Source organism: Salmo salar, chromosome ssa09, assembly GCF_905237065.1.
Source record: "Salmo salar chromosome ssa09, Ssal_v3.1, whole genome shotgun sequence".
In the NCBI taxonomy this organism is placed as follows: Eukaryota; Metazoa; Chordata; class Actinopteri; order Salmoniformes; family Salmonidae; genus Salmo; species Salmo salar.
In genome coordinates this window covers 50,793,918-50,818,818 of record NC_059450.1, presented here as the reverse complement: position 1 = coordinate 50,818,818, position 24,901 = coordinate 50,793,918, and the positions used below count along the sequence as shown (strand labels likewise).

General features: G+C 50.4%; 1 protein-coding gene across 7 annotated transcripts in view; it reads left to right on the top strand.

Annotated features, from left to right (window-relative positions):
* The window catches only part of alms1 (ALMS1 centrosome and basal body associated protein), a 38,509-nt gene extending 17,020 nt beyond the window's left edge, over positions 1-21,489 (top strand). The window contains exons 10-23 of one of the 7 annotated variants that reach the window (XR_006771022.1): positions 757-1,350; positions 2,044-2,677; positions 3,403-3,564; positions 3,998-5,512; positions 5,620-5,768; positions 6,897-7,005; positions 10,362-10,565; positions 12,398-12,557; positions 12,712-12,865; positions 15,900-16,065; positions 17,230-17,287; positions 17,504-17,637; positions 20,667-20,766; positions 21,171-21,351. Coding sequence is in view for 4 of the 7 variants with exons in the window: in XM_014211683.2 (XP_014067158.2) it covers positions 757-1,350; positions 2,044-2,677; positions 3,403-3,564; positions 3,998-5,512; positions 5,620-5,768; positions 6,897-7,005; positions 10,362-10,565; positions 12,398-12,557; positions 12,712-12,865; positions 15,900-16,065; positions 17,230-17,287; positions 20,667-20,766; positions 21,171-21,215 (4,050 nt within the window). In the remaining 3 variants the exon portion in view is untranslated. Of the gene's footprint in view, positions 1-756; positions 1,351-2,043; positions 2,678-3,402; positions 3,565-3,997; positions 5,513-5,619; positions 5,769-6,896; positions 7,019-10,361; positions 10,566-12,397; positions 12,558-12,711; positions 12,866-15,899; positions 16,091-17,229; positions 17,288-17,503; positions 18,604-20,666; positions 20,767-21,170 lie in introns of those variants that run through there. The other 6 variants (XR_006771023.1, XM_014211684.2, XM_014211683.2 and 3 more) reach the window with 6 other exon arrangements.
* The last annotated feature ends 3,412 nt before the right edge of the window (positions 21,490-24,901 follow it).

Sequence of the window (24,901 nt, the reverse complement as noted above, 5' to 3'; positions counted from 1 at the left end):
GGATCCTAGGGGGAGGGGGGCAACTGGATCCCAGGGGGAGGGGGGCAGCTGGATCCCAGGGGGAGGGGGGCAGCTGGATCCCAGGCGGAGGGGGGCAGCTGGATCCCAGGCGGAGGGGGGCAGCTGGATCCCAGGGGAGGGGGGCAACTGGATCCTAGGGGGAGGGGGGCAACTGGATCCTAGGGGGAGGGGGGCAACTGGATCGTAGGGGGAGGGGGGGCAACTGGATCGTAGGGGGAGGGGGGCAACTGGGTCCTAGAGGGAGGGGGGCAACTGGATCCTAGGGGGACATGTGTCCTCTCCAGCATGCTGTTCAGTGATTTGGAGGGTTGTGGTGTTTTGGGACATGTGTCCTCTCCAGCATGCGGTTCAGTGGTGTGTAGACAAGCCTTCTACAGATCTTTTCCTTTCTACTTTATTTGCGATTGAATTCATAAAAGCAGTCAACTGGTTCAATCTTGGATTTGGGAGAAATGTTTGAGTTAACGTCGCTTTTTATTTTTCTGGTCAGTTGATTCTGGTTCTTTCTGGTCAGTTGATTCTGGTTCTTTCTGGTCAGTTGATTCTGGTTCTTTCTGGTCAGTTGAAACTGGTTCTTTCTGGTCAGTTGAAACTGGTTCTTTCTGGTCAGTTGAAACTGGTTCTTTCTGGTCAGTTGAAGCTGGTTCTTTCTGGTCAGTTGAAACTGGTTCTTTCTGGTCAGTTGAAACTGGTTCTTTCTGGTCAGTTGAAACTGGTTCTTTCTCCTTTGTTCAGAGCCAGAGGAGCATGGACACGGACAGCAGTAGTGCGTCCAGCCTTGTAGGTCCAGGGGGCCAGCCTCCCTCCCTACCCCAGCCTGAGGAGCAGTTGGATGGGGAGCAGCAGCAGTTCAGGGCCCTGAGGGCAGCAGAGGACTGTCTGTCCCACCAGCTACAGCAGTTGAGCGGGAATCCGTTTGACGACAGCGTTGAGCTGCGTACCCCTCTAAGGCAGGACCTAGAGGCCCGGGTCAGACAGATCGCCCTCCGAGAGGGGATATACGTCCTCCCTAGAACTCACCTTCCACCCCTCACCTCCATCACCATTGCCACCTCCCGCCGCTCCCCTCTCCCCGAGCCTCTACAGGTGTCCCAGTTCACCTTAGATGGGGTCTCCCAACCCACAGTGCAGGGGTGGCTACCTCAGACACAGCAGCAGGAGAGGGAGAGCAACGCCACCTCAACACCCTGCTCCGTGTCCAGAGACTCAACCACCACGACTGGATCACAGGCCAACAGCAGCAGTCTGTACCCCAGAGACAGAAAGACACGCCTGGGCCAGGAGCGGGGCCAGGAGCGGGGCCAGGAGCCGGGCCAGGTAGAATCCCAGGTGAATCTATCTTTACTGACTAAAGAACTGACACTGTTTTTCACACTCAGATCTGTTATAGACTGACACTGGTATAGACTGACACTGGTATAGACTGACACTGGTATAGACTGACACTGGTATAGACTGACACTGGTATAGACGGACACTGGTATAGACGGACACTGGTATAGACGGACACTGGTATAGACGGACACTGGTATAGACGGACACTGGTATAGACGGACACTGGTATAGACGGACACTGTTATAGACTGACACTGGTATTCACACTCAGATCTGTTATAGACTAACACTGTTATAGACTAACACTGGCATTCACACTCAGATGACCTGGTGTTTAAGAAAAGGAATGTCCTTTGGACCATAACACTGTCACACTCTCTCTCCCTCTCCCCCCTCTTCCTCGGTCTCCCCCCCCCCCCTCTTCCTCTGTCTCCCCCCCCCCCCTCTTCCTCGGTCTCTCCCTCTCCCCCCTCTTCCTCGGTCTCTCCCTCTCCCCCCTCTTCCTCTGTCTCCTCCCCCCCTCTTCCTCTGTCTCCTCCCCCCCTCTTCCTCGGTCTCTTCCTCTGTCTCCTCCCCCCCTCTTCCTCGGTCTCTCCCTCTCTCCCTTCTTCCTCGGTCTCTCCCTCTCTCCCCTCTTCCTCGGTATCTCTCTCTCCCCCCTCTTCCTCGGTCTCCTCTCCCATCCAGCTGCCTGGTAGAGACCAAGAGAACCACTTTACTGGTCCCCCCCACTCCGCAGCTCCTCTCCCTCTGACCCCAGGCATGTACGGACAGATGTCCTGTTCTCACCCCGACGTAGGGCGTCCTGGGTCCATCATGGGTTCTGGAGAAGACTGGGTCTCTGGAGCTTGGACCACCAGGACGGGTTATGTCTCCCACCTCCACCTCACCCTTTCCCCTGGTCCTAAAGGGGCTGAAGAGAGGTCCCGGAGACTTCTGTCCTTTGCTCCTGTCAGACACTCCTCTGCTGTCTCCAGCAGTATTGACGTAGACAAGAGCCCAAGTTACGCCCCCGAGCCTTCCCCGGCCAATCAGACGGGGTCGCAGGAGAACAGAGATCCGATTTGTAGACAGGGGCAGGAGACGGCCGACGCCTCAGCCCAGATCACCACGGGAACGTCAACGGCAACCTCCACCTTCCCACAATGCTTCACACCTCCCCAGAGGCTGACTGGTACCGGTCCGTCTAGGCAGGCGGCGCTGTCGGTTCTGTTGCCATATAAGCCACACGGTAGTGAGATGTTCTACGTATCCCAGACACATCCTGACCCACAGCTTTCCCCGGTACGGTCTGACTCCATCGGGGAGAGTACCCACCCAGGTACAACATCTCTTATCTAGCTAGTTAAAATACATTATTTACACATTTATAAACTATCTATAGTCAGACTGACAGGAATTCCAGAGCTTTCAATAATGAATGATCCCCTTGGTCTAGAGAACTCCTATAGGCTAACTGAGATCGTCCTGTAATAGATGCAGCCACCTGGCCTCTCCTCCTCTCCTCTGGCCTCTCCTCCTCTCCTCTCCTCTGGCCTCTCCTCCTCTCCTCTGGCCTCTCCTCCTCTCCTCTGGCCTCTCCTCCTCTCCTCTGGCCTCTCCTCCTCTCCTCTGGCCCCTCCTCTCCTCCGCTCCTCTGGCCCCTCCTCTCCTCCGCTCCTCTGGCCCCTCCTCTCCTCCTCTCCTCTGGCCCCCCTCCTCCTCTCCTCTGGCCCCTCTCCTCTGGCCCCTCCTCCCCTCTGGCCCCTCCTCTCCTCTGGCCCCTCTCCTCCTCTCCTCTGGCCCCTCTCCTCCTCTCCTCTGGCCCCTCTCCTCTGGCCCCTCCTCCGCTCTCCTCCCCCAGGCGGGTCGCAGCTGGTCTTTTGTAACAGACACCGTGTATCAAATGAATTATTCATGTTCCAGTGTGAGTGTGCGGAGAGAGACAGAGGCAGTGTTGAGTCCCAGGTCCGACAGCGATGATCCTCAGAGAGAGTGAGAGAGACACGGCTTCCTCTCCCGAGCCACTCGCCCGTTCCTCTCTCTCGCTCTCTCTCTTCTCCCCAGGCTCGGACGACGCGGTGCCCCCTCGCTTCAACATAGAGATCCTGGGGTCACGAGAGCAGCAGGTGGACAAGGTGGTGGACAGGGGGGTCAACATCAAACACACAGAGGGTATCTACAGCAAGAGACTAAGACTGGGAGAAAACTACAGTATGGAGAGGACAGGTGAGCACTCAGTATAGTGAGGGTTTAACACTGGTGGGGATGGACTGGGTCAGTATAGTGAGGGTTTAACACTGAGGGAAGGACCGGGTCAGTACAGTGAGGGTTTAACACTGGGGGAAGGACCGGGTCAGTATAGTGAGGGTTTAACACTGGGGGGAAGGACCGGGTCAGTATAGTGAGGGTTTAACACTGGGGGGAAGGACTGGGTCAGTATAGTGAGGGTTTAACACTGAGGGGAAGGACTGGGTCAGTTTAGTGAGGGTTTAACACTGGGGGGAAGGACCGGGTCAGTATAGTGAGGGTTTAACACTGAGGGGAAGGACCAGGTCAGTATAATACACAGTATGTATATTTTTAATGGACAGAGTCACTGCTTTGTGTGTGAATGTTATTTTCTCTTGAATTCTTAACCAGATACCATTTCCACTCTCAGGTACCACGGTGCCATTGGATGAAGGCCAACCAATGATTGACCAGCATGCTACACAGTCAAAATTCTTCTCTCATGTCACAGGAGGGTTAACCAGAGGACCTGCTGTACCATCCACCACCACTAGAGGACCTGCTATTCCATCCACCACCACTAGAGGTCCTGCTATACCATCCACCACCACTAGAGGTCCTGCTATACCAACCACCACAACTAGAGGTCCTGCTGTTCCAACCACCACCACTAGAGGTCCTGCTGTTCCAACCACCACCACTAGAGGTCCTGCTGTTCCAACCACCACCACTAGAGGTCCTGCTGTACCATCCACCACCACTAGAGGTCCTGCTGTACCATCCACCACCACTAGAGGTCCTGCTGTACCATCCACCACCACTAGAGGTCCTGCTGTACCATCCACCACCACTAGAGGTCCTGCTATTCCAACCACCACCACTAGAGGTCCTGCTGTACCATCCACCACCACTAGAGGTCCTGCTGTACCATCCACCACCACTAGAGGTCCTGCTGTACCAACCACCACCACTAGAGGTCCTGCTATACCAACCACCACCACTAGAGGACCATCTGGGGCCACGAGGGACCATGGAACCTCAATCACCACGTCCACACACACCCAGGGGGTCCCAGACACAGACCGCCCTGTCCAGCCCTCCCTTCGCTGCAGCCTGGAGGTGGGGGAAGAGGAGCTGGAGGTGTTTCAGCCTCTGCATGTAGAGATGGACTATAGTTCTCTGGACCTCCACCATCACTTCCCCAAAACCCACCCAACTCACCATCTCCACATGGACCACCAGATCTCCAACATCCACCTTGTCCGAACCTCAGCCCCTGACCCAGGGATGGAGCGAGAGCCAGGAAGGCAGGACCACAGTCTAGCCCGGCGGTGTGGCAGCACTCTGGACCAATTGTGGCGCAGGTTCAGTGAGAGGTGGAGCCTGGAGGAAGCCCGGCCCACCAATGAGAGAGAGGCGTCCCTGCTGGAACGTCTGGAGCGTCTGTCTCGCCTCATCCACAGCACCGGGAACTCCGCCCCGCCAGAACCAGAACCAAGGCAGCAGACTGACACCACAGAACAAGACGGAGGAGGGAGGAGAAGAGAACGAAAGAGTGGTAGGAAGGAGGAAGAGAGGAGAAGAGAAGGTGTGGAGGAAGGGAGGAGAAGAGAAGGTGTGGAGGAAGGGAGGCGTAGGAGAGAGAAGAGTAACAGTGGACGGAGCGATCCCGATGCTAAAGCTAACCAGGCTAAGGCTAGTGTTCCGCGCCAGGCCTGGGAGCTGCAGGATGAGGAGCCCCAGCCCGCAGAGGGGGAGGACTGCTCAGCCTCTTACAGTTCTAGCCCCTCCCACCGCCCGGCCCGCAGCCAGTACCTGTGTCCAGCAGAGAGAGAGAGTTCTGGGAGCATCTCAGGGGAGACCAGCAGCTCCATGTCTACAATAGACACAGCTCGACTGGTGAGGGCTTTCGGAGCCCATCGGGTCAGAGGGCTGAATACAGGAGGTGAGTTCAGCAAGGGTTCTGTTACTTAGGAACAATTTCAGTTGAACGAGATTTGAATGAACATTAGCTAACGTTTACGAACTATTCTCTTTGTTCAACTCACCTAGGGACTAGTTCCAGTCACAGGACCAGCCACAGCCTTAGTAAACTGTACAGCACCATCCTCCAGCAGAGGCAGAGCAAGGAGCAGAGGAGAGGGAGATCCAGAGAGACTCCTCATGTCCCATCAGAGTCTACTGGCACTGATGACTCTGTAGTATGTCTACCTTCTGTTGGCTTGCCCTTCTCTCTCTCTCCTCTCTCCTCTCTCCTCTCTCTCTCTCTCTCTCTCTCCTCTCTCTCTCCTCTCCTCTCTCTCTCCTCTCCTCTCTCTCTTCTCTCTCTCTCCTCTCCTCTCCTCTCTCTCTTCTCTCTCTCCTCTCTCTCTGTTCTCTCTCTCCTCTCTCTCTGTTCTCTCTCTCCTCTCTCTTCTCTCCTCTCTCTCTCAATTTCAATTCAATTCAAGGGCTTTTCTGGCATAGGAAACGTATGTTAACATTGCCAAAGCAAGTGAAATAGATAATAAAAATTAACCGTAAACATTACACTTCCAAAAGTTCCAAAAGAATAAAGACATTACAAATGTCAAATTATGTCAATATACAGTGTTGTAACGATGTGCAATTAGTTAAAGTACAAAAGGGAAAATAAGTAACCATAAATATGGGTTGTATTTACAATGGTGTTTGTTCTTCAATGGTTGATCTTTTCTTGTGGCAACAGGTCACACATCTTGCTGCTGTGATGGCACACTGTGGTATTTCACCCAGTAGATATGGGAGTTTATTCTTTGTGGATCTATGTAACCTGAGGGAAATATGTGCAGTGTGCACATAGCCTGTCTTCTCTTGAGAGCCAGATCTGCCTACAGCTGCCTTTCTCAATAGCTAGGCTATTCTCACTGAGGCTGTACATAGTCAAAGCTTTCTTTAATTTTGGGTCAGTTGCAGTGGTCAGGTATTCTGCCACTGTGTACTTTCTGTTTAGGGCCAAATAGCATTGTAGTTTGCTCTGTTTTTTTGTTGTTAATTCTTTCCAATGTGTCAAGTAATTATCTTTTTGTTTTCTCATGATTTCGTTGGGTCTAATTGTGTTGCTGTCCTGGGGCTCTGTGGGGTCTGTTTGTGTACAGAGCCTCAGGACCAGCTTTCCTCTCTCCCCTCTCTCTCGCTCTACTCTCTCCTTTCTCCTCTCGCTCTAATCTCCTCTCTTTCTCTCTGTCTCTCTTCTCTTTCTGTTATAAAACTGTTTGTTTTCAGTCCCAATCTTTCTCAGGCTCTGTTCTCTACTGTATATTGAATGATCTATAGTTTTGATAGCCATTAGTTGTATTGTGGCTCCTCAGATTCCAGCTGACTCTGCATCATCCACCAGCACCTACACCCTCCCCTCGCATCGTGGCCCCTCCCACTCCAAGAAGGCAGTCAAACATGTCAGCAAAGGCGTACAGGCAGGTCAGTAACCCAGGTATGTTCTGAAAATAATATGTACGCTGAACAAAAATAGAAACGCAACATGCAACAATTTCAAATATTTTACTGAGTTAAAGTTCATACAGTGTATTCAGAAAGTATTCAGAGCCCTTTACTATTACCACATTTTGTTACGTTACAGTCTTATTCTAAAACGGACTCAATATTTTTTTTTTCCTCCTCAGTCTACACACAATACACCATAATGACATCACAATTCCCCATAATGACATCACAATTCCTCATAATCACATCACAATACCCCATAATGACAAAGCAAAAAAAGATTTTTAGAAATTTTCGCAAATGTGTGTGTGTGTGTGTGTGTGTGTGTATTATATATATATATATATATATATATATATATATATATATATATATACATATATATATACACACACACACACATCTTGCTGCTGTGATGGCACACTGTGGTATTTCACCCAGTAGATATGGGAGTTTATTCTTTGTGGATCTATGTAACCTGAGGGAAATATGTGTTTCTAATATGGTCATACATTTATATATATATGTGTGTGTGTACCTGAGAGTGGAAATGGTATCTGGTTAAGTATTCAGACCCTTTACTCAGTACTTTGTTGAAGCACCTTTGGCAGCAATTACAGCCTTGAGTCTACATCTTGGCATTAGGCCAAAGAGTTCAATCTTGTTTTCATCAGACCAGAGAATCTTGTTTCTCAAGCGGGCTGTCATGTGCCTTTTACTGAGGAGTGGCTTCCATCTGGCCACTCTACCATAAAGGCCTGATTGGTGAAGTGCTGCAGAGATCCACAGAGGAACTCTGGAGCTCTGTCATAGTAACCATTGGGTTCTTGGTCACCTTCCAGACCAAGGCCCTTCTTCCCCAAATGCTCAGTTTGCCCGGGTGGCCCGCTCTAAGAGGCTTCGTGGCTTCTTACATTTAAGAAGGATGGACACCACTGTGTTCTTGGGGACCTTCAATGCTGCAGAAATGTTTTGGTACCCTTCCCCAGATCTGTTCCTCGACACAATCCTGTCTTGGAGCTCTACGGACAATTCCTTCCACCTCACTGCATTTATCAAATGTGGACAACTTGTTTGTGCTTTGTCATTATGGGGCGTTGTGCGTAGATTGATGAGAGGGGAAAAATATTGACTCAATTTTAGAATAAGGCTGTAACTAAAGGGGAAGGGGTCTGAATACTTTCCGAATGCACTGTATAAGGAATTCAGTCAATTGAAATATATTAATTAGGCCCTAATCTATGAATTTCACGTGACTGGGATTACAGATATACATCTGTTGGTCACAGATACCGTAAACCTCTTAAGGATCTGACCCCTTTTTTCAAATTTCTCCTAAAATGACAAACCCAAATCTAACTGCCTGTAGCTCAGGAACTGAAGCATATTCTTGGTACCATTTGAAAGGAAACACTTGGACATTTGTGGAAATGTGAAATGAATGTAGGAGAATATAACACAATAGATCTGGTAAAGATAATACAAAGAAGAAGAAAAAACATGCAGTTCCTATTTTATAAGAGGCCGTAATATAATATTGCAGTTTAGGCACAATTTAGATTTTGTCCACTAGATGGCAGCAGTGTGTGTGCAACGTTTCAGATTGATCCAGTGAAGCTTTGCAATACTGGACAATATGTTGTATCAAGTCCGCCGAATTGGTCAATTGATACATTTTCAAGTACATAACTATAGAGAACACACACAAAGGCTATGGTAATAAAAAAAAATGTAAGTTTACACACTCCCAGAAATGTCATACATGATGGATCATTAGCTTTTACATTGACTTTCACACATCAAGATGGCCGGACGGGGTGGGTGTGGAGCCAGAGACAGCAGTGGTGTCAAACTGTAGAACATAAAACTGGATTTTATCAAACAAAACTACGCTACATTTTATCTCTGGTACCCTCAGGATGACAAATCAGAGCAAGATTACTGAATGTAAGTACATTATTTACCTTCAGAGGTGAATGTATCAAATCAGTTGACGTGATACGTTTTTGTTGTTGTTGTGCAATCTCCTCAAACAGTAGCATGTTTTTCTTTTTTCTTTACTGTAATAGCTACTGTAAATTGGACAGTGCAGTTACGGTAAGACACGAATTTAAGCTTTCGGCCCGTATAAGACATGTCTATGTCCTGGAAAGTTTGCTGTTACTTACAACTGTCATGCTAATCACATTAGCACACGTTAGCTCAACTGTCCCTTTGAGGTAAAAAAAGAAAAAAAAAAGAAGGTAGGGCCGTAGATCAGAAACCCAGTCAGTATCTGATGTGACCGTCATTTGCCTCATGCAGCACGACACATCTCCTTCTCATAGAGTTGATCAGGCTGTTGATTGTGGCCTGTGGAATGTTGTTCCACTCCTCTTAAATGGCTGTGCAAAGTTTCTGGATATTGGCGGGAACTGGAACATGCTGTCACACACGTCGATCCAGAGCATCCCAAACATGATCAATGGGTGACATGTCTGGTGGGTATGCAGGCCATGCTCGCCCTTTACGACGTCATACACGCTGTCTGCCATCTGCCCGGTACAGTTGAAACCGGGATTCATCCATGAAGAGCACTCTTCTCCAGCGTGCCAGTGGCCATCGAAGGTGAGCATTTGCCCACTGAAGTCAGTTACAACACCGAACTGCAATCAGGTCAAGACCCTGGTGAGGACGACGAGCAAGCAGATGAGCTTCCCTGATACGGTTTCTGACAGTTTGTGCAGACATTTTTCAGTTGTGCAAACCCACCGTTTCATCAGCTGTCCGGGTGGTTGGTCTCAGATGATCCCGCAGGTGAAGAAGCCGGATGTGAAGGTCTTGGGCTGGCCTGGTTACATGTGGTCTGCGGTTGTGAGGCCGGTTGGACGTACTGCCAAATTCTCTAAAACAACATTGGAGGTGGCTTATCATAGAGAAATTAACTTTAAATTCTCTGGCAACAGCTCTGGTGGACATTCCTGAAGTCAGCATGCAAACTGCACGCTCCCTCAAACTGCACATTTTAGAGTGGCCTTTTATTGTTCCCCAGCACAAGGTGCACCTGTGTAACGATCATGCTGTTTAATCAGCTTCTTGATATGCCACACCTGTCAGGTTAGATGGATTATCTTGGCAAAGGAGAAATGCTCACTAACAGGGATGTAAACACATTTGTGCAGAGAATTTGAGATAAATAAGCTTTCTGTACGTATGGAACATTTCTGGGATCTTTTATTTCAGCTCATGAAACATGGGACCAACCCTTTACAATGTTGCGTTTTTATATTTTTGTTAAGTGTATAAACATTGAGATGTGGACACTCAACCATCTCTCACTCTCCTCTCCGCAGGGGACCTGGAGATTGTGAGTAACGGAACACGTCGCCACACCCGTGACGTTGGCACAACGTTCCCCTCGCCAGGCTCAGCCAGGGGTGCCAGGGTGCTCCCCTCCTCACACTCTGGTAGCAAGAGGGTTAGAGCGGGGGACAGGAGCCCTCAGAAAACCAAGAGGAAGATGAGCCAACCCTTTGCCAAGCCCTATTACCCTCAAGGTATGGAGAACTGACATTTTACATTTAAACTCTAGAGTGTTCCAAATCAGTAACACAATGCAATACTAATCCAATATTAGTAGAAAGAGGAGGAAGGGAAGCGCTACTGAGGTACACAATAATACATTTTGGTAGACAGAAGGTGCTCTTTGGTAAGAGGGGTGAATTGGTCATCAAAGAGAAAGGAGGATCAAGGCAATCTTCATATAATTCATTAAAATGCCTTTATTTGTATGGCATGTTCAAATAGAAACAAGGTTTCGCGTTTCGGCCTCTTAGAGGACATTGTATTATTTCTTTGTACTCCCTGACGAAGGCTATGCAGCCGAAATGCGTGGGATTTGTTTAAAACCTTGTTTCTATTTGAACATGCTCATACAAATAAAGGCATTTTAATTAATTATATGAAGAGTGCCTTCGTCCTACTTTCTTTTTGATGACTAATCCAATATTATTCAAAGACAGAAATGAGCAATGTGCAGCGGGGTTGGACTAGCCTCACTATTTGAAGCACAGCCTCAATTTGTCCTCAGAACAGCCTCAATTCGTCAGGACATGGACTCTACAAGGTGTCACAAGCGTTCCACAGGGATGCTGGCCCATGTTGACTCCAACACTTCCCACAGTTGTGTCAAGTTGGCTGGATGTCCTTTGGGTGGTGGACCATTCTTGATACACACAGGAAACTGTTGAGCATGAAAACCCCAGCAGCGTTGCAGTTCTTGACACAAACTGGTGCACCTGGCACCTATTACCATAACCTGTTCAAAGGCACTTCAATCTTTTGTCTTCCCCATTCACCCTCTGAATGGCAAACACACACAATCCATGTCTCAAGTCTTAAAAATCCTTCTTTAACCCGTCTCCTCTCCTCTTCATCTACACTGATTGAAGTGGATTTAACAGGTGACATCAATAAGGGATCATAGCTTTCACCTGGATTCACCTGGTCAGTCCATGTCATGGAAAGAGCAGGTGTTCATAATGTTTTGTAGACTCAGTGTATATCTCCATGTAACGCTGTCTGATAAGAAGTGAGTACCATACAGTTCTACCAACCTTATTGTTAGTGTCCGCCCTGAGATCGGAAGGTTATGAGTTCAATCCCTGGCAGAGTCATACCAAAGACGGTAAAAATTGTGACCTGATGCATCTCTGCTTGGCACTCGGCATTGAGGAGATAGTTTAGGGCACCAGGCATTGAGGAGATAGTTTAGGGCACTCGGCATTGAGGGGATAGTTTAGGGCACCCGGCATTGAGGGGATAGTTTAGGGCACCCGGCATTGAGGGGATAGTTTAGGGCACCCGGCATTGAGGGGATAGTTTAGGGCACCCGGCATTGAGGGGATAGTTTAGGGCACCCGGCATTGAGGGGATAGTTTAGGGCACCCGGCATTGAGGGGATAGTTTAGGGCACCCGGCATTGAGGGGATAGTTTAGGGCACCCGGCATTGAGGGGATAGTTTAGGGCACTCGGCATTGAGGGGATAGTTTAGGGCACCCGGCATTGAGGGGATAGTTTAGGGCACCCGGCATTGAGGGGATAGTTTAGGGCACTCGGCATTGAGGGGATAGTTTAGGGCACTCGCATTGAGGAGATAGTTCAGGGTGTTTCTTTTTACATCAAGCTGCCTCGTGTTACAAAAAACAGCTTCTGATCCTATGAGCTATTCTGACTCGCACAAGCCAAGTTTCCTACAAGGCTACCTACTTTACGGACCATACTGTTCCCTTCCAGGTGTGTCGTCATGTCTGTTTCCTACTTCCAGGTGTGTCGTCATGTCTGTTTCCTACTTCCAGGTGTGTCGTCATGTCTGTTTCCTACTTCCAGGTGTATCATGGTACATCCCTGCTGAGAACCTGAGAGCCGAGGGCAGGAAGGAGAACAAGCCAGAGCAGCAGCCTCCCCGGGGCCCGGCCTGGTTTGAACCCTACAGCAGAACCACCCGGCCCTGGAGAGAACCGCTCAGACAGAGACAAATACAGGACAGGTCTGTCTAATCTATTTTTATCTACTATTTGTTTAAAAATGTATTATTTTTTTTAATATATATCTTTCTCACTTTTTATTATTCTATTGTATTGTTTAAGAACTTTGAACAGTTTTTTTTTTGTGGTTATAAGAACTGTGCTTTGATTTGTCAGGGAGAGACTGACAGACAGACTACAGACCAATCAGCTGGAGGCTGACCGGGACAGACCCAATGAGAGGCAGCACATCAAGCACAGCGTCATCACCCCTCCTGGGCCTGAACCCACTGGCAACGCCCCCGCCGCTCTGGTCCGAATCTCTCTCCAGGTCTGGTTCACTTCTCTGTGTTCCGTCTGTCCCCTACGCTGTGTGTCTGTTGTCCTCGCTGTGTGTCTGTTGCCCTTCGCTGTGTGTCTGTTGCCCCCCGCTGTGTGTCTGTTGCCCCCCGCTGTGTGTCTGTTGCCCCCCCGCTGTGTGTCTGTTGCCCCTCCGCTGTGTGTCTGTTGCCCCTCCGCTGTGTGTCTGTTGCCCCTCCGCTGTGTGTCTGTTGCCCCTCCGCTGTGTGTCTGTTGCCCCCCGCTGTGTCTGTTGCCCCCCGCTGTGTCTGTTGCCCCCCGCTGTGTCTGTTGCCCCCCGCTGTGTCTGTTGCCCCCCGCTGTGTCTCTGTTGCCCCCCGCTGTGTGTCTGTTGCCCCCCCGCTGTGTGTCTGTTGCCCCCCGCTGTGTGTCTGTTGCCCCCCGCTGTGTGTCTGTTGCCCCCCGCTGTGTGTCTGTTGCCCCCCCGCTGTGTGTCTGTTGCCCCCCGCTGTGTGTCTGTTGCCCCCCGCTGTGTGTCTGTTGCCCCCCCGCTGTGTGTCTGTTGCCCCCCCGCTGTGTGTCTGTTGCCCCCCCCGCTGTGTGTCTGTTGCCCCCCCGCTGTGTGTCTGTTGCCCCCCCCGCTGTGTGTCTGTTGCCCCCCCGCTGTGTGTCTGTTGCCCCCCCGCTGTGTGTCTGTTGCCCCCCCGCTGTGTGTCTGTTGCCCCCCCCGCTGTGTGTCTGTTGCCCCCCCGCTGTGTGTCTGTTGCCCCCCGCTGTGTGTCTGTTGCCCCCCGCTGTGTGTCTGTTGCCCCCCGCTGTGTGTCTGTTGCCCCCCGCTGTGTGTCTGTTGCCCCCCGCTGTGTGTCTGTTGCCCCCCGCTGTGTGTCTGTTGCCCCCCGCTGTGTGTCTGTTGCCCTAGATGCGTCTCCGTTGTCCCCCCCGCTGTGTGTCCGTTGTCCCCCCGCTGTGTGTCCGTTGTCCTCGCTGTGTGTCCGTTGCCCCCCGCTGTGTGTCCGTTGCCCCCCGCTGTGTGTCCGTTGCCCCCCGCTGTGTGTCCGTTGCCCCCGCTGTGTGTCCGTTGCCCCCGCTGTGTGTCCGTTGCCCCCGCTGTGTGTCCGTTGCCCCCGCTGTGTGTCCGTTGCCCCCCGCTGTGTGTCCGTTGCCCCCCGCTGTGTGTCCGTTGCCCCCCGCTGTGTGTCCGTTGCCCCCCGCTGTGTGTCCGTTGCCCCCCGCTGTGTGTCCGTTAGTCCCCGCTGTGTGTCCGTTAGTCCCCGCTGTGTGTCCGTTAGTCCCCGCTGTGTGTCTGTTGCCCCCCGCAGTGTCTGTTGCCCCCGCTGTGTGTCTGTTGCCCCCCGCTGTGTGTCTGTTGCCCCCGCTGTGTGTCTGTTGCCCCCCGCTGTGTGTCTGTTGCCCCCGCTGTGTGTCTGTTGCCCCCCGCTGTGTGTCTGTTGCCCCCGCTGTGTGTCTGTTGCCCCCGCTGTGTGTCTGTTGCCCCCGCTGTGTGTCTGTTGCCCCCCGCTGTGTGTCTGTTGCCCCCCGCTGTGTGTCTGTTGCCCCCCGCTGTGTGTCTGTTGCCCCCGCTGTGTCTGTTGCCCCCGCTGTGTCTGTTGCCCCCCCGCTGTGTCTGTTGCCCCCCGCTGTGTGTCTGTTGCCCCCCCGCTGTGTGTCTGTTGCCCCCCCGCTGTGTGTCTGTTGCCCCCCGCTGTGTGTCTGTTGCCCCCCCGCTGTGTGTCTGTTGCCCCCCCGCTGTGTGTCCGTTGCTCTCGCTGTGTGTCCGTTGCTCTCGGTGTGTGTCCGTTGCCCCCGCTGTGTGTCCGTTGCCCCCGCTGTGTGTCCGTTGCCCCCCGCTGTGTGTCCGTTGCCCCCGCTGTGTGTCCGTTGCCCCCGCTGTGTGTCCGTTGCCCCCCGCTGTGTGTCTGTTGCCCCCGCTGTGTGTCCGTTGCCCCCGCTGTGTGTCCGTTGCCCCCCGCTGTGTGTCCGTTAGTCCCGCTGTGTGTCCGTTAGTCCCGCTGTGTGTCCGTTGCCCCCCGCTGTGTGTCCGTTGCCCCCCGCTGTGTGTCCGTTGCCCCCCGCTGTGTGTCCGTTGCCCCCGCTGTGTGTCCGTTAGTCCCCGCTGTGTGTCCGTTAGTCCCCGCTGTGTGTCCGTTAGTCCCCGCTGTGTGTCTGTTGCCCCCCGCTGTGTGTCTGTTGCCCCCCGCTGTGTGTCTGTTGCCCCCCGCTGTGTGTCTGTTGCCCCCGCTGTGTGTCTGTTGCCCCCCGCTGTGTGTCTGTTGCCCCCGCTGTGTGTCTGTTGCCCCCCGCTGTGTGTCTGTTGCCCCCGCTGTGTGTCTGTTGCCCCCCGCTGTGTGTCTGTTGCCCCCCGCTGTGTGTCTGTTGCCCCCCGCTGTGTGTCTGTTGCCCCCCGCTGTGTGTCTGTTGCCCCCCGCTGTGTGTCTGTTGCCCCCCCGCTGTGTGTCTGTTGCCCCCCGCTGTGTGTCTGTTGCCCCCCGCTGTGTGTCCGTTGCTCTCGCTGTGTGTCCGTTGCCCCCGCTGTGTGTCCGTTGCCCCGCTGTGTGTCCGTTGCCCCCGCTGTGTGTCCGTTGCCCCCGCTGTGTGTCCGTTGCCCCCGCTGTGTGTCCGTTGCCCCCGCTGTGTGTCCGTTGCCCCCCGCTGTGTGTCCGTTGCCCCCGCTGTGTGTCCGTTGCCCCCGCTGTGTGTCCGTTGCCCCCGCTGTGTGTCCGTTAGTCCCCGCTGTGTGTCCGTTAGTCCCCGCTGTGTGTCCGTTAGTCCCCGCTGTGTGTCCGTTGCCCCCCGCTGTGTGTCCGTTGCCCCCGCTGTGTGTCCGTTGCCCCCGCTGTGTGTCCGTTGCCCCCGCGGTGTGTCCGTTGCCCCCCGCTGTGTGTCCGTTGCCCCCCGCTGTGTGTCCGTTGCCCACGCTGTGTGTCCGTTGCCCCCGCTGTGTGTCCGTTGTCCTCGCTGTGTGTCTGTTACCAACATTGTTGGTCAAAGGTCAAACATGCTCCACTGCTCCTCTTCAACACTATTAAGCTGATCTAACACCTATTCCACATCTTCAACTCCTGCAGGAAGCTCTGGAGCTGCGTCGGCCAGAGTTTGTGTCTCGTTCTCGTGAGAGGGTGAAGCGTCTGGTGCTGCAGGTGGAGGAGAGGAAGCTGCAGGTTGTCTTTAGCAGAGAGAGAAATGATCTCTTCAACCAACCCAGAAGACCTGGGAGACTGTCCCAACCCGCAGGTACCAACCATCTCCCAACCCGCAGGTACCAACCCTCCCCCAGTCTCCCAACCCTCCCCCAGTCTCCCAACCTTCCCCCAGTCTCCCAACCCTCCCCCAGTCTCCCTCCCAACCCTCCCCCAGTCTCCCTCCCAACCCTCCCCCAGTCTCCCAACCCGCAGGTACCAAACCTCCCCCAGTCTCCCAACCCTCCCCCAGTCTCCCAACCCGCAGGTACCAAACCTCCCCAGTCTCCCAAACCTACCCCAGTCTCCCAAACCTCCCCCAGTCTCCCAACCTGCAGGTACCAATCCTCCCCCAGTCTCCCAACCCCTCCCCCAGTCTCCCAACCTGCAGATACCAATCCTCCCCCAGTCTCCCAATCCTCCCCCAGTCTCACAACCTGCAGATACCAACCCTCCCCCAGTCTCCCAACCTGCAGGTACCAACCCTCCCCCAGTCTCCCAGCCTGCAGGTACCAACCCTCCCCCAGTCTCCCAACCCTCCCCCAGTCTCCCAACCCGCAGGTACCAACCCTCCCCCAGTCTCCCAACCTGCAGATACCAACCCTCCCCCGTCTCCCAGCCTGCAGATACCAACCCTCCCCCAGTCTCCCAACCCTCCCCCAGTCTCCCAACCCTCCCCCAGTCTCCCAACCTGCAGATACCAACCCTCCCCCAGTCTCCCAACCCTCCCCCAGTCTCCCAACCCGCAGGTACCAACCCCTCCCCAGTCTCCCAACCTGCAGATACCAACCCTCCCCCAGTCTCCCAACCTGCAGATACCAACCCTCCCCCAGTCTCCCAACCTGCAGATACCAACCCTCCCCCAGTCTCCCAGCCTGCAGATACCAACCCTCCCCCAGTCTCCCAACCCTCCCCCAGTCTCCCAGCCTGCAGATACCAACCCTCCCCCAGTCTCCCAACCTGCAGGTACCAACCCTCCCCCAGTCTCCCAACCCTCCCCCAGTCTCCCAACCTGCAGATACCAACCCTCCCCCAGTCTCCCAACCTGCAGATACCAACCCTCCCCCAGTCTCCCAACCTGCAGACGGCCTCAGTCGCCAACCCTTCTCAGGATCTCCCAGTCTTTCAGGCTCCTGTATCCACCAACTCGGCAGACTCAACAACTTAACACAATAGGTTTGTTAAACATGGCTGATTTTGTACCGTCTTCTCTCCCAAGGCACAGCGGTGTTTCAAAGAGCCGTTCCAAAGAAGGAGCTGGTGCAGCGGTCGAAACAGTAAGACTTTAATCGGCTCTGCATTTTAGCATTGAACGTTGTGCTTTTCATTTTAATTATTATCAAGTGGAAATAAATGCAGGTTATTTTCCATAAACGTATCACATTGTGATCCTTCCCCTCCTGTAACTCCTCCCCTCTACTGTTCCCCTCCCGTAACCCCTCCCCTCTTCTGTTCCCCTCCCGTAACCCCTCCCCTCTTCTGTTCCCCTCCAGTAACCCCTCCCCTCTTCTGTTCCCCTCCCGTCCCTTAAACCAACTCTCCAAAACCTAAAACTGACCCTTACCTAAACCTAATTTTGATATATTCTGGGGCGTGTCCTTATAGCCTTTACTAGACAGAGGAGGAGGTAAGTCACAGGAACAGGAAGCAGACTCTAACAACAGGGGGGCCAGGAGGAAGAGGTCACAGGTCAGACAGATAAAAGTTCCCACAGCATATATAGATAACCATGGTTCAAAAAGCTGGTTCACCAGCAATATGTCTTGTCTGTCTTATCCTGCCATGCATTAACCAGGAGCCTATCCATAAAGGTTTCCGAAATGGTCTACTCGACTCGTCAGGCTTTTTCCGTCATGCTTCTGCATTATTCACGGTTCACATAGCACCTACCTGCAGTGCATACTGCTTGTATCCATCCCCATTTCCAAAGAGCTGCCTCTTGTCCTGTTACCAAAGACACGCTCCTCCAAAACATTATTCAAATATCTGCCTTATTGAGAACGTGCCCCCCGCACAATACAATTTACGGGAGCCTATGTGCAAAGACATGTAGGTCTGTCCTCGAGACAATGTTGACTGGCGACACTCCAAACATTGTTTACTGTTGTTAGTACTCGTAACTGTAGTCTCAATCCACGATGGACTAGGACTAGAATATTCCGTGCCCCCCCCCCACCCCCAGCTGAATTGAAATTGAATACACAAATACCGTCAATCACCTGCAGAACTGGAGACAATGGCATGCACGTGTTGATTTTACATTTACACTTTTAGTCATTTAGCAGACGCTCTTATCCAGAGCGACTTACAGTAGTGAATGCATACATTTCAGGTGTATGCATTCACGGGACCAGGTGTGCCTTTGATTGGCCAAGCCCTCGGTCATACTCCAATTTTATTTATTCATCAAAATCCAGCCGTTTCTCCCCGACGCCGCCAGCTATTGTGCTCATAATTCCTGCTGTGAAAATAGCAAAAGTATTTCTGACAAACCCTTGGAACTACTGTGCATTTGGAAAGTATTCAGACCCCTTGACTTTTTCCACATTTTGTTACTTTACAGCCTTATTCTAAAATGGATTAAATAAATAAAAATCCTCAGCGATCTACACACAATATCCCATAATGACAAAGCGAAAACAGACAAAGCTAAAAAAACACATACCTTATTTACTTAAGTATTCAGACCCTTTGCTATGAGACTCTAAATTGAGCTCAGGTGCATCTTGTTTCCATTGATCATCCTTGATGTTTCTACAACTTGATTGGAGTCCACCTGTGGTAAATTCAATTGATTGGACATGATTTGGAAAGGCACACACCTGTCTATATAAGGTCCCACAGTTGACAGTACATGTCAGAGCAAAAACCAAGTCATGAAGTCAAAGGAATTGTCCGTAGAGCTCAGAGACAGGATTGTGTCGAGGCACAGATCTGGGGAAGGGCACAAAACATTTCTGCAGCATTGAATTTACCAAATAACACAGTGGCCTCCATTATTCTTAAATGGAAGAAGTTTGGAATCACCAAGACTCTAACTAGAGCTGGCTGCCCGGCCAAACTGAGCAATCGGGGGAGAAGAGCCTTGGTCAGGGAGGTGACCAAGAACCCAATGGTCACTCTGACAGAGCTCCAGAGTTCCTCTGTTGAGATGGGAGAACCTTCCAGAAGGACAAACATATCTGCAGCACACCACCAATCAAGCATTTATGATAGAGTGGCCAGACAGAAGCCACTCAGTAAAAGGCACATGACAGCCGGCTTGGAGTTTGCAAAAGCACCTAAAGGACTCTCAGACCATGAAAAACAAGATTCTCTAGTCTGATGAAATCTGGCACCACCCCTACGGTGAAGCAGGGTGGTGGCAGCATCATGCTGTGGGGATGTTTTTCAGCGGCAGGGACTGGGAGACTAGTCAGGATCAAGGGAAAGATGAACGGAGCAAAGTACAGAGAGATCCTTGATGAAAACCTGCTCCAGAGCTCTCAGGACCTCAGACTGGGGCGAAGGTTCACCTTCCAACGGGACAACGACCCTTAGCACACAGCCAAGACAACGATGCTGTGCAGTGATGCTCCCCATCCAACCTGACAGAGCTTGAGAGGATCTGCAGAGAAGAATGGGAGAAACTCCCCAAATACAGGTGTGCCAAGCTTGTAGCGTCATACCCAAGAAGACTCGCGGCTGTAATCGCTGCCAAAGGTGCTTGAACAAAGTACTGAGTAAAGGGTCTGAATACTTATGTAAATGTGATATTTCAGTTTTAAATACATTTGCAAAAATGTATAAAAAACAGTTTTTGCTTTGTCATTATGGGGTATTGTGATGTCATGATGGGGTGTTGTGATGTCATGATGGGGTGTTGTGATGTCATGATGGGGTGTTGTGTGGAGATCCATTTTAGAATAAAGTTGTAACGTGACAAAACGCGGAAAAAGTCAAGAGGTCTAAATACTTTCAGAATGAACTGTATAGTGCTACTGCCAGCGCTAAGATTTAGCCTTGCCTTAGCCTTGCCTTAGCCTTGCCTTAGCCTTGCCTTAGCCTTGCCGTAGCCTTGCCGTAGCCTTGCCGTAGCCTTGCCGTAGCCTTGCCTTAGGTTTATTAAAATAGAGCCCAAGGAATGCTGCTGGAAAAATCAAGAGTTGCTGATGGTCAGAATACAGTTATAATATACTGGACAACCTAATGATTCATACTCATGATTATATCTGGACAGGTAATGTTTTATCTATCTCACCGTATCTCTCCTCCCCCCTCCTCTCTCCCCTGTCATCTCTACCCCTCGCTCTCCCCTGTCATATCTACCCCCCGCTCTTCCCTGTCATCTGTCATCTCTCCTCCCTCCTCGCGCTCCCCTGTCATCTCTCCTCCCCCCTCTGCTCTCCCGTCATCTCTCCTCCCCCTCCTCTCTCCTCCCTCTCTCTCATTTCTCCTCCCCCTCTCTCCTCTCTCCCCTGTCATCTCTCCTCCCCCCTCTCCTCTCTCCTTCCCCCCTCTCTCCACTGTCATATCTCCCCTGTCATATCTCCCCTGTCATCTCTCCCCTGTCATCTCTCCTTCGCTCTCCGCTCTCTCTCCTCCCCCCTCTCCTCCTTCCCCCTTCTCTCCCTTGTCATCTCTCCCCTGTCACCCCCCCACCTCTCTCCCCATCAGGATGTATGAGCAGCTGCCAGAGGTGCAGAGGAGGAGAGAGGAGGAGAAGAGGAGAGAGGAGTACCGCTCTTACAGACTCAATGCTCAGCTCTACAACAAGGTAGTAGGCCTTTCATACCCACAACTCTACTGCATGGGTCCTGCAGCACGGAGTAAAAAATGTATGAAATGTATGCATTCACTACTGTAAGTCGCTCTGGATAAGAGCGTCTGCTAAATGACTAAAATGTAAAATGCAGCAGCGTTGGTGTACGTAATGCTTGCAGCATCAATAGTATATTGTTTTGTATCCAATTTAATATTATGTACATATTATGAATACATGTAAACTAGTATAGAATGTATTCTACATTCTTTAGGAGTTTCCTCAGTGTGAATGAATCAACTGTAGTGAATGAATAAACCGTAGTGAATGAATCAACCTTAGTGAATGAATCAACCTTAGTGAATGAATCAACCTTAGTGAATGAATCAACTGTAGTGATTGAATCCTTTGTGTTGCAGAGAATCACCAACAGAGTCCTGGGCAGACAAACACCCTGGCAGTGATCACCACACCTAGGAGGTCTTTTACACTTTATTCAGTGTTGCTGTGAATAAAATACAATGTACTTCAATTGTTTTACATTTTTTAACGTTTTATTCCGATCATTTAGTTCACATTAAACACATTATGAAGTGAAAAGTGAATCATTTGTCTGTTTCTGAAGAGACAGGGTCATAATTGGTGTGGCTTTAGTCCTACCAGTTGAATGTGTATTTAAATACTTTTAATTATAGTTTTTGTGACCAAAATATAAATAAACATGTTTTATACACTCTAGCTGGCGTCTGTTTTTCCCAACCTTGTGTTTTTTTATTTAACGAGGCATGTCAGCTAGGAACAGTGGGTTAACTGCCTTGTTCAGGGACAGAACGACAGATTTGTACCTTGTCAGCTCGGGGATTTAAACTCGCAACCTTTCGGTTACTAGTCGAACGCTCTAACCACTAGGCTACGCTGCCGCCGCAACCTGTGTTAGGCAGGAAGCAGTTCTCCTCACTCCATAAAGGACAACCATAGAGGCTACACAGCTCCAACAGTTACTACAGCTCCAGCAGTTACTACAGCTCCAGCAGTTACTACAGCTCCAGCAGTTACTACAGCTCCAGCAGTTACTACAGCTCCAGCAGTTACTACAGCTCCAACAGTTACTACAGCTCTGTTAGCAGTTACTACAGCTCCAACAATTACTACAGCTCCAACAGTTACTACAGCTCCAACAGTTACTACAGCTCTGTTAGCAGTTACTACAGCTCTGTTAGCAGTTACTACAGCTCCAACAGTTACTACAGCTCCAACAGTTACTACAGCTCCAACAGTTACTACAGCTCTGTTAGCAGTTACTACAGCTCCAACAGTTACTACAGCTCTGTTAGCAGTTACTACAGCTCTGTTAGCAGTTACTACAGCTCTGTTAGCAGTTACTACAGCTCCAACAATTACTACAGCTCCAACAGTTACTATAGCTCCAACAGTTACTATAGCTCCAACAGTTACTATAGCTCCAACAGTTACTATAGCTCCAACAGTTACTACAGCTCTGTTAGCAGTTACTACAGCTCTGTTAGCAGTTACTACAGCTCTGTTAGCAGTTACTACAGCTCCAACAGTTACTACAGCTCCAACAGTTACTACAGCTCCAACAGTTACTACAGCTCCAACAGTTACTACAGCTCCAACAGTTACTACAGCTCTGTTAGCAGTTACTACAGCTCCAACAGTTACTACAGCTCTGTTAGCAGTTACTACAGCTCTGTTAGCAGTTACTACAGCTCTGTTAGCAGTTACTACAGCTCCAACAGTTACTACAGCTCCAACAGTTACTACAGCTCCAACAGTTACTACAGCTCTGTTAGCAGTTACTACAGCTCCAACAATTACTACAGCTCCAACAGTTACTACAGCTCCAACAGTTACTATAGCTCCAACAGTTACTATAGCTCCAACAGTTACTACAGCTCTGTTAGCAGTTACTACAGCTCTGTTAGCAGTTACTACAGCTCTGTTAGCAGTTACTACAGCTCCAACAGTTACTACAGCTCCAACAGTTACTACAGCTCCAACAGTTACTACAGCTCTGTTAGCAGTTACTACAGCTCCAGCAGTTACTACAGCTCCAACAGTTACTACAGCTCTGTTAATAACAGTTTCTACAGCTCCAACAGTTACTACAGCTCTGTTAGCAGTTACTACAGCTCCAACAGTTACTATAGCTCCAACAGTTACTACAGCTCTGTTAACAGTTACTACAGCTCCAACAGTTACTACAGCTCTGTTAACAGTTACTACAGCTCCAACAGTTACAAAAGCTCCAACAGTTACTACAGCTCCAACAGTTGCTACAGCTCCAACAGTTGCTACAGCTCCAACAGTTACTACAGCTCTGTTAGTAGTTACTACAGTTCCAACAGTTACTACAGGTCTGTTAACAGTTACTACAGCTCCAACAGTTACTACAGCTCCAACAGTTACTACAGCTCCAACAGTTGCTACAGCTCCAACAGTTGCTACAGCTCCAACAGTTACTACAGCTCTGTTAGTAGTTACTACAGTTCCAACAGTTACTACAGGTCTGTTAACAGTTACTACAGCTCCAACAGTTACTACAGCTCCAACAGTTACTACAGCTCTGTTAACAGTTACTACAGCTCCAACAGTTACTACAGCTCCAACAGTTACTACAGCTCCAACAGTTACTACAGCTCCAACAGTTACTATAGCTCTGTTAGCAGTTACTACAGCTCCAACAGTTACTATAGCTCCAACAGTTACTACAGCTCCAGCAGTTACTACAGCTCCAACAGTTACTACAGCTCCAACAGTTACTACAGCTCCAACAGTTACCTACAGCTCCAACAGTTACCTACAGCTCCAAAAGTTACTACAGCTCTGTTAGCAGGTACTACAGCTCCAACAGTTACTACAGCTCCAACAGTTACTACAGCTCCAGCAGTTACTACAGCTCCAGCAGTTACTACAGCTCCAACAGTTACTACAGCTCTGTTAGCAGTTACTACAGCTCCAACAATTACTACAGCTCCAACAGTTACTACAGCTCCAACAGTTACTATAGCTCCAACAGTTACTACAGCTCTGTTAGCAGTTACTACAGCTCTGTTAGCAGTTACTACAGCTCCAACAGTTACTACAGCTCCAACAGTTACTACAGCTCCAACAGTTACTACAGCTCTGTTAGCAGTTACTACAGCTCCAACAGTTACTACAGCTCTGTTAGCAGTTACTACAGCTCTGTTAGCAGTTACTACAGCTCCAACAATTACTACAGCTCCAACAGTTACTATAGCTCCAACAGTTACTATAGCTCCAACAGTTACTATAGCTCCAACAGTTACTACAGCTCTGTTAGCAGTTACTACAGCTCTGTTAGCAGTTACTACAGCTCTGTTAGCAGTTACTACAGCTCCAACAGTTACTACAGCTCCAACAGTTACTACAGCTCCAACAGTTACTCTAGCTCCAACAGTTACTACAGCTCTGTTAGCAGTTACTACAGCTCTGTTAGCAGTTACTACAGCTCCAACAGTTACTACAGCTCCAACAGTTACTACAGCTCTGTTAGCAGTTACTACAGCTCTGTTAGCAGTTACTACAGCTCTGTTAGCAGTTACTACAGCTCCAACAGTTACTACAGCTCCAACAGTTACTACAGCTCTGTTAGCAGTTACTACAGCTCCAACAATTACTACAGCTCCAACAGTTACTACAGCTCCAACAGTTACTATAGCTCCAACAGTTACTATAGCTCCAACAGTTACTACAGCTCTGTTAGCAGTTACTACAGCTCTGTTAGCAGTTACTACAGCTCTGTTAGCAGTTACTACAGCTCCAACAGTTACTACAGCTCCAACAGTTACTACAGCTCCAACAGTTACTACAGCTCTGTTAGCAGTTACTACAGCTCCAGCAGTTACTACAGCTCCAACAGTTACTACAGCTCTGTTAATAACAGTTTCTACAGCTCCAACAGTTACTACAGCTCTGTTAGCAGTTACTACAGCTCCAACAGTTACTATAGCTCCAACAGTTACTACAGCTCTGTTAACAGTTACTACAGCTCTGTCAACAGTTACTACAGCTCTGTTAACAGTTACTACAGCTCCAACAGTTACAAAAGCTCCAACAGTTACTACAGCTCCAACAGTTACTACAGCTCCAACAGTTGCTACAGCTC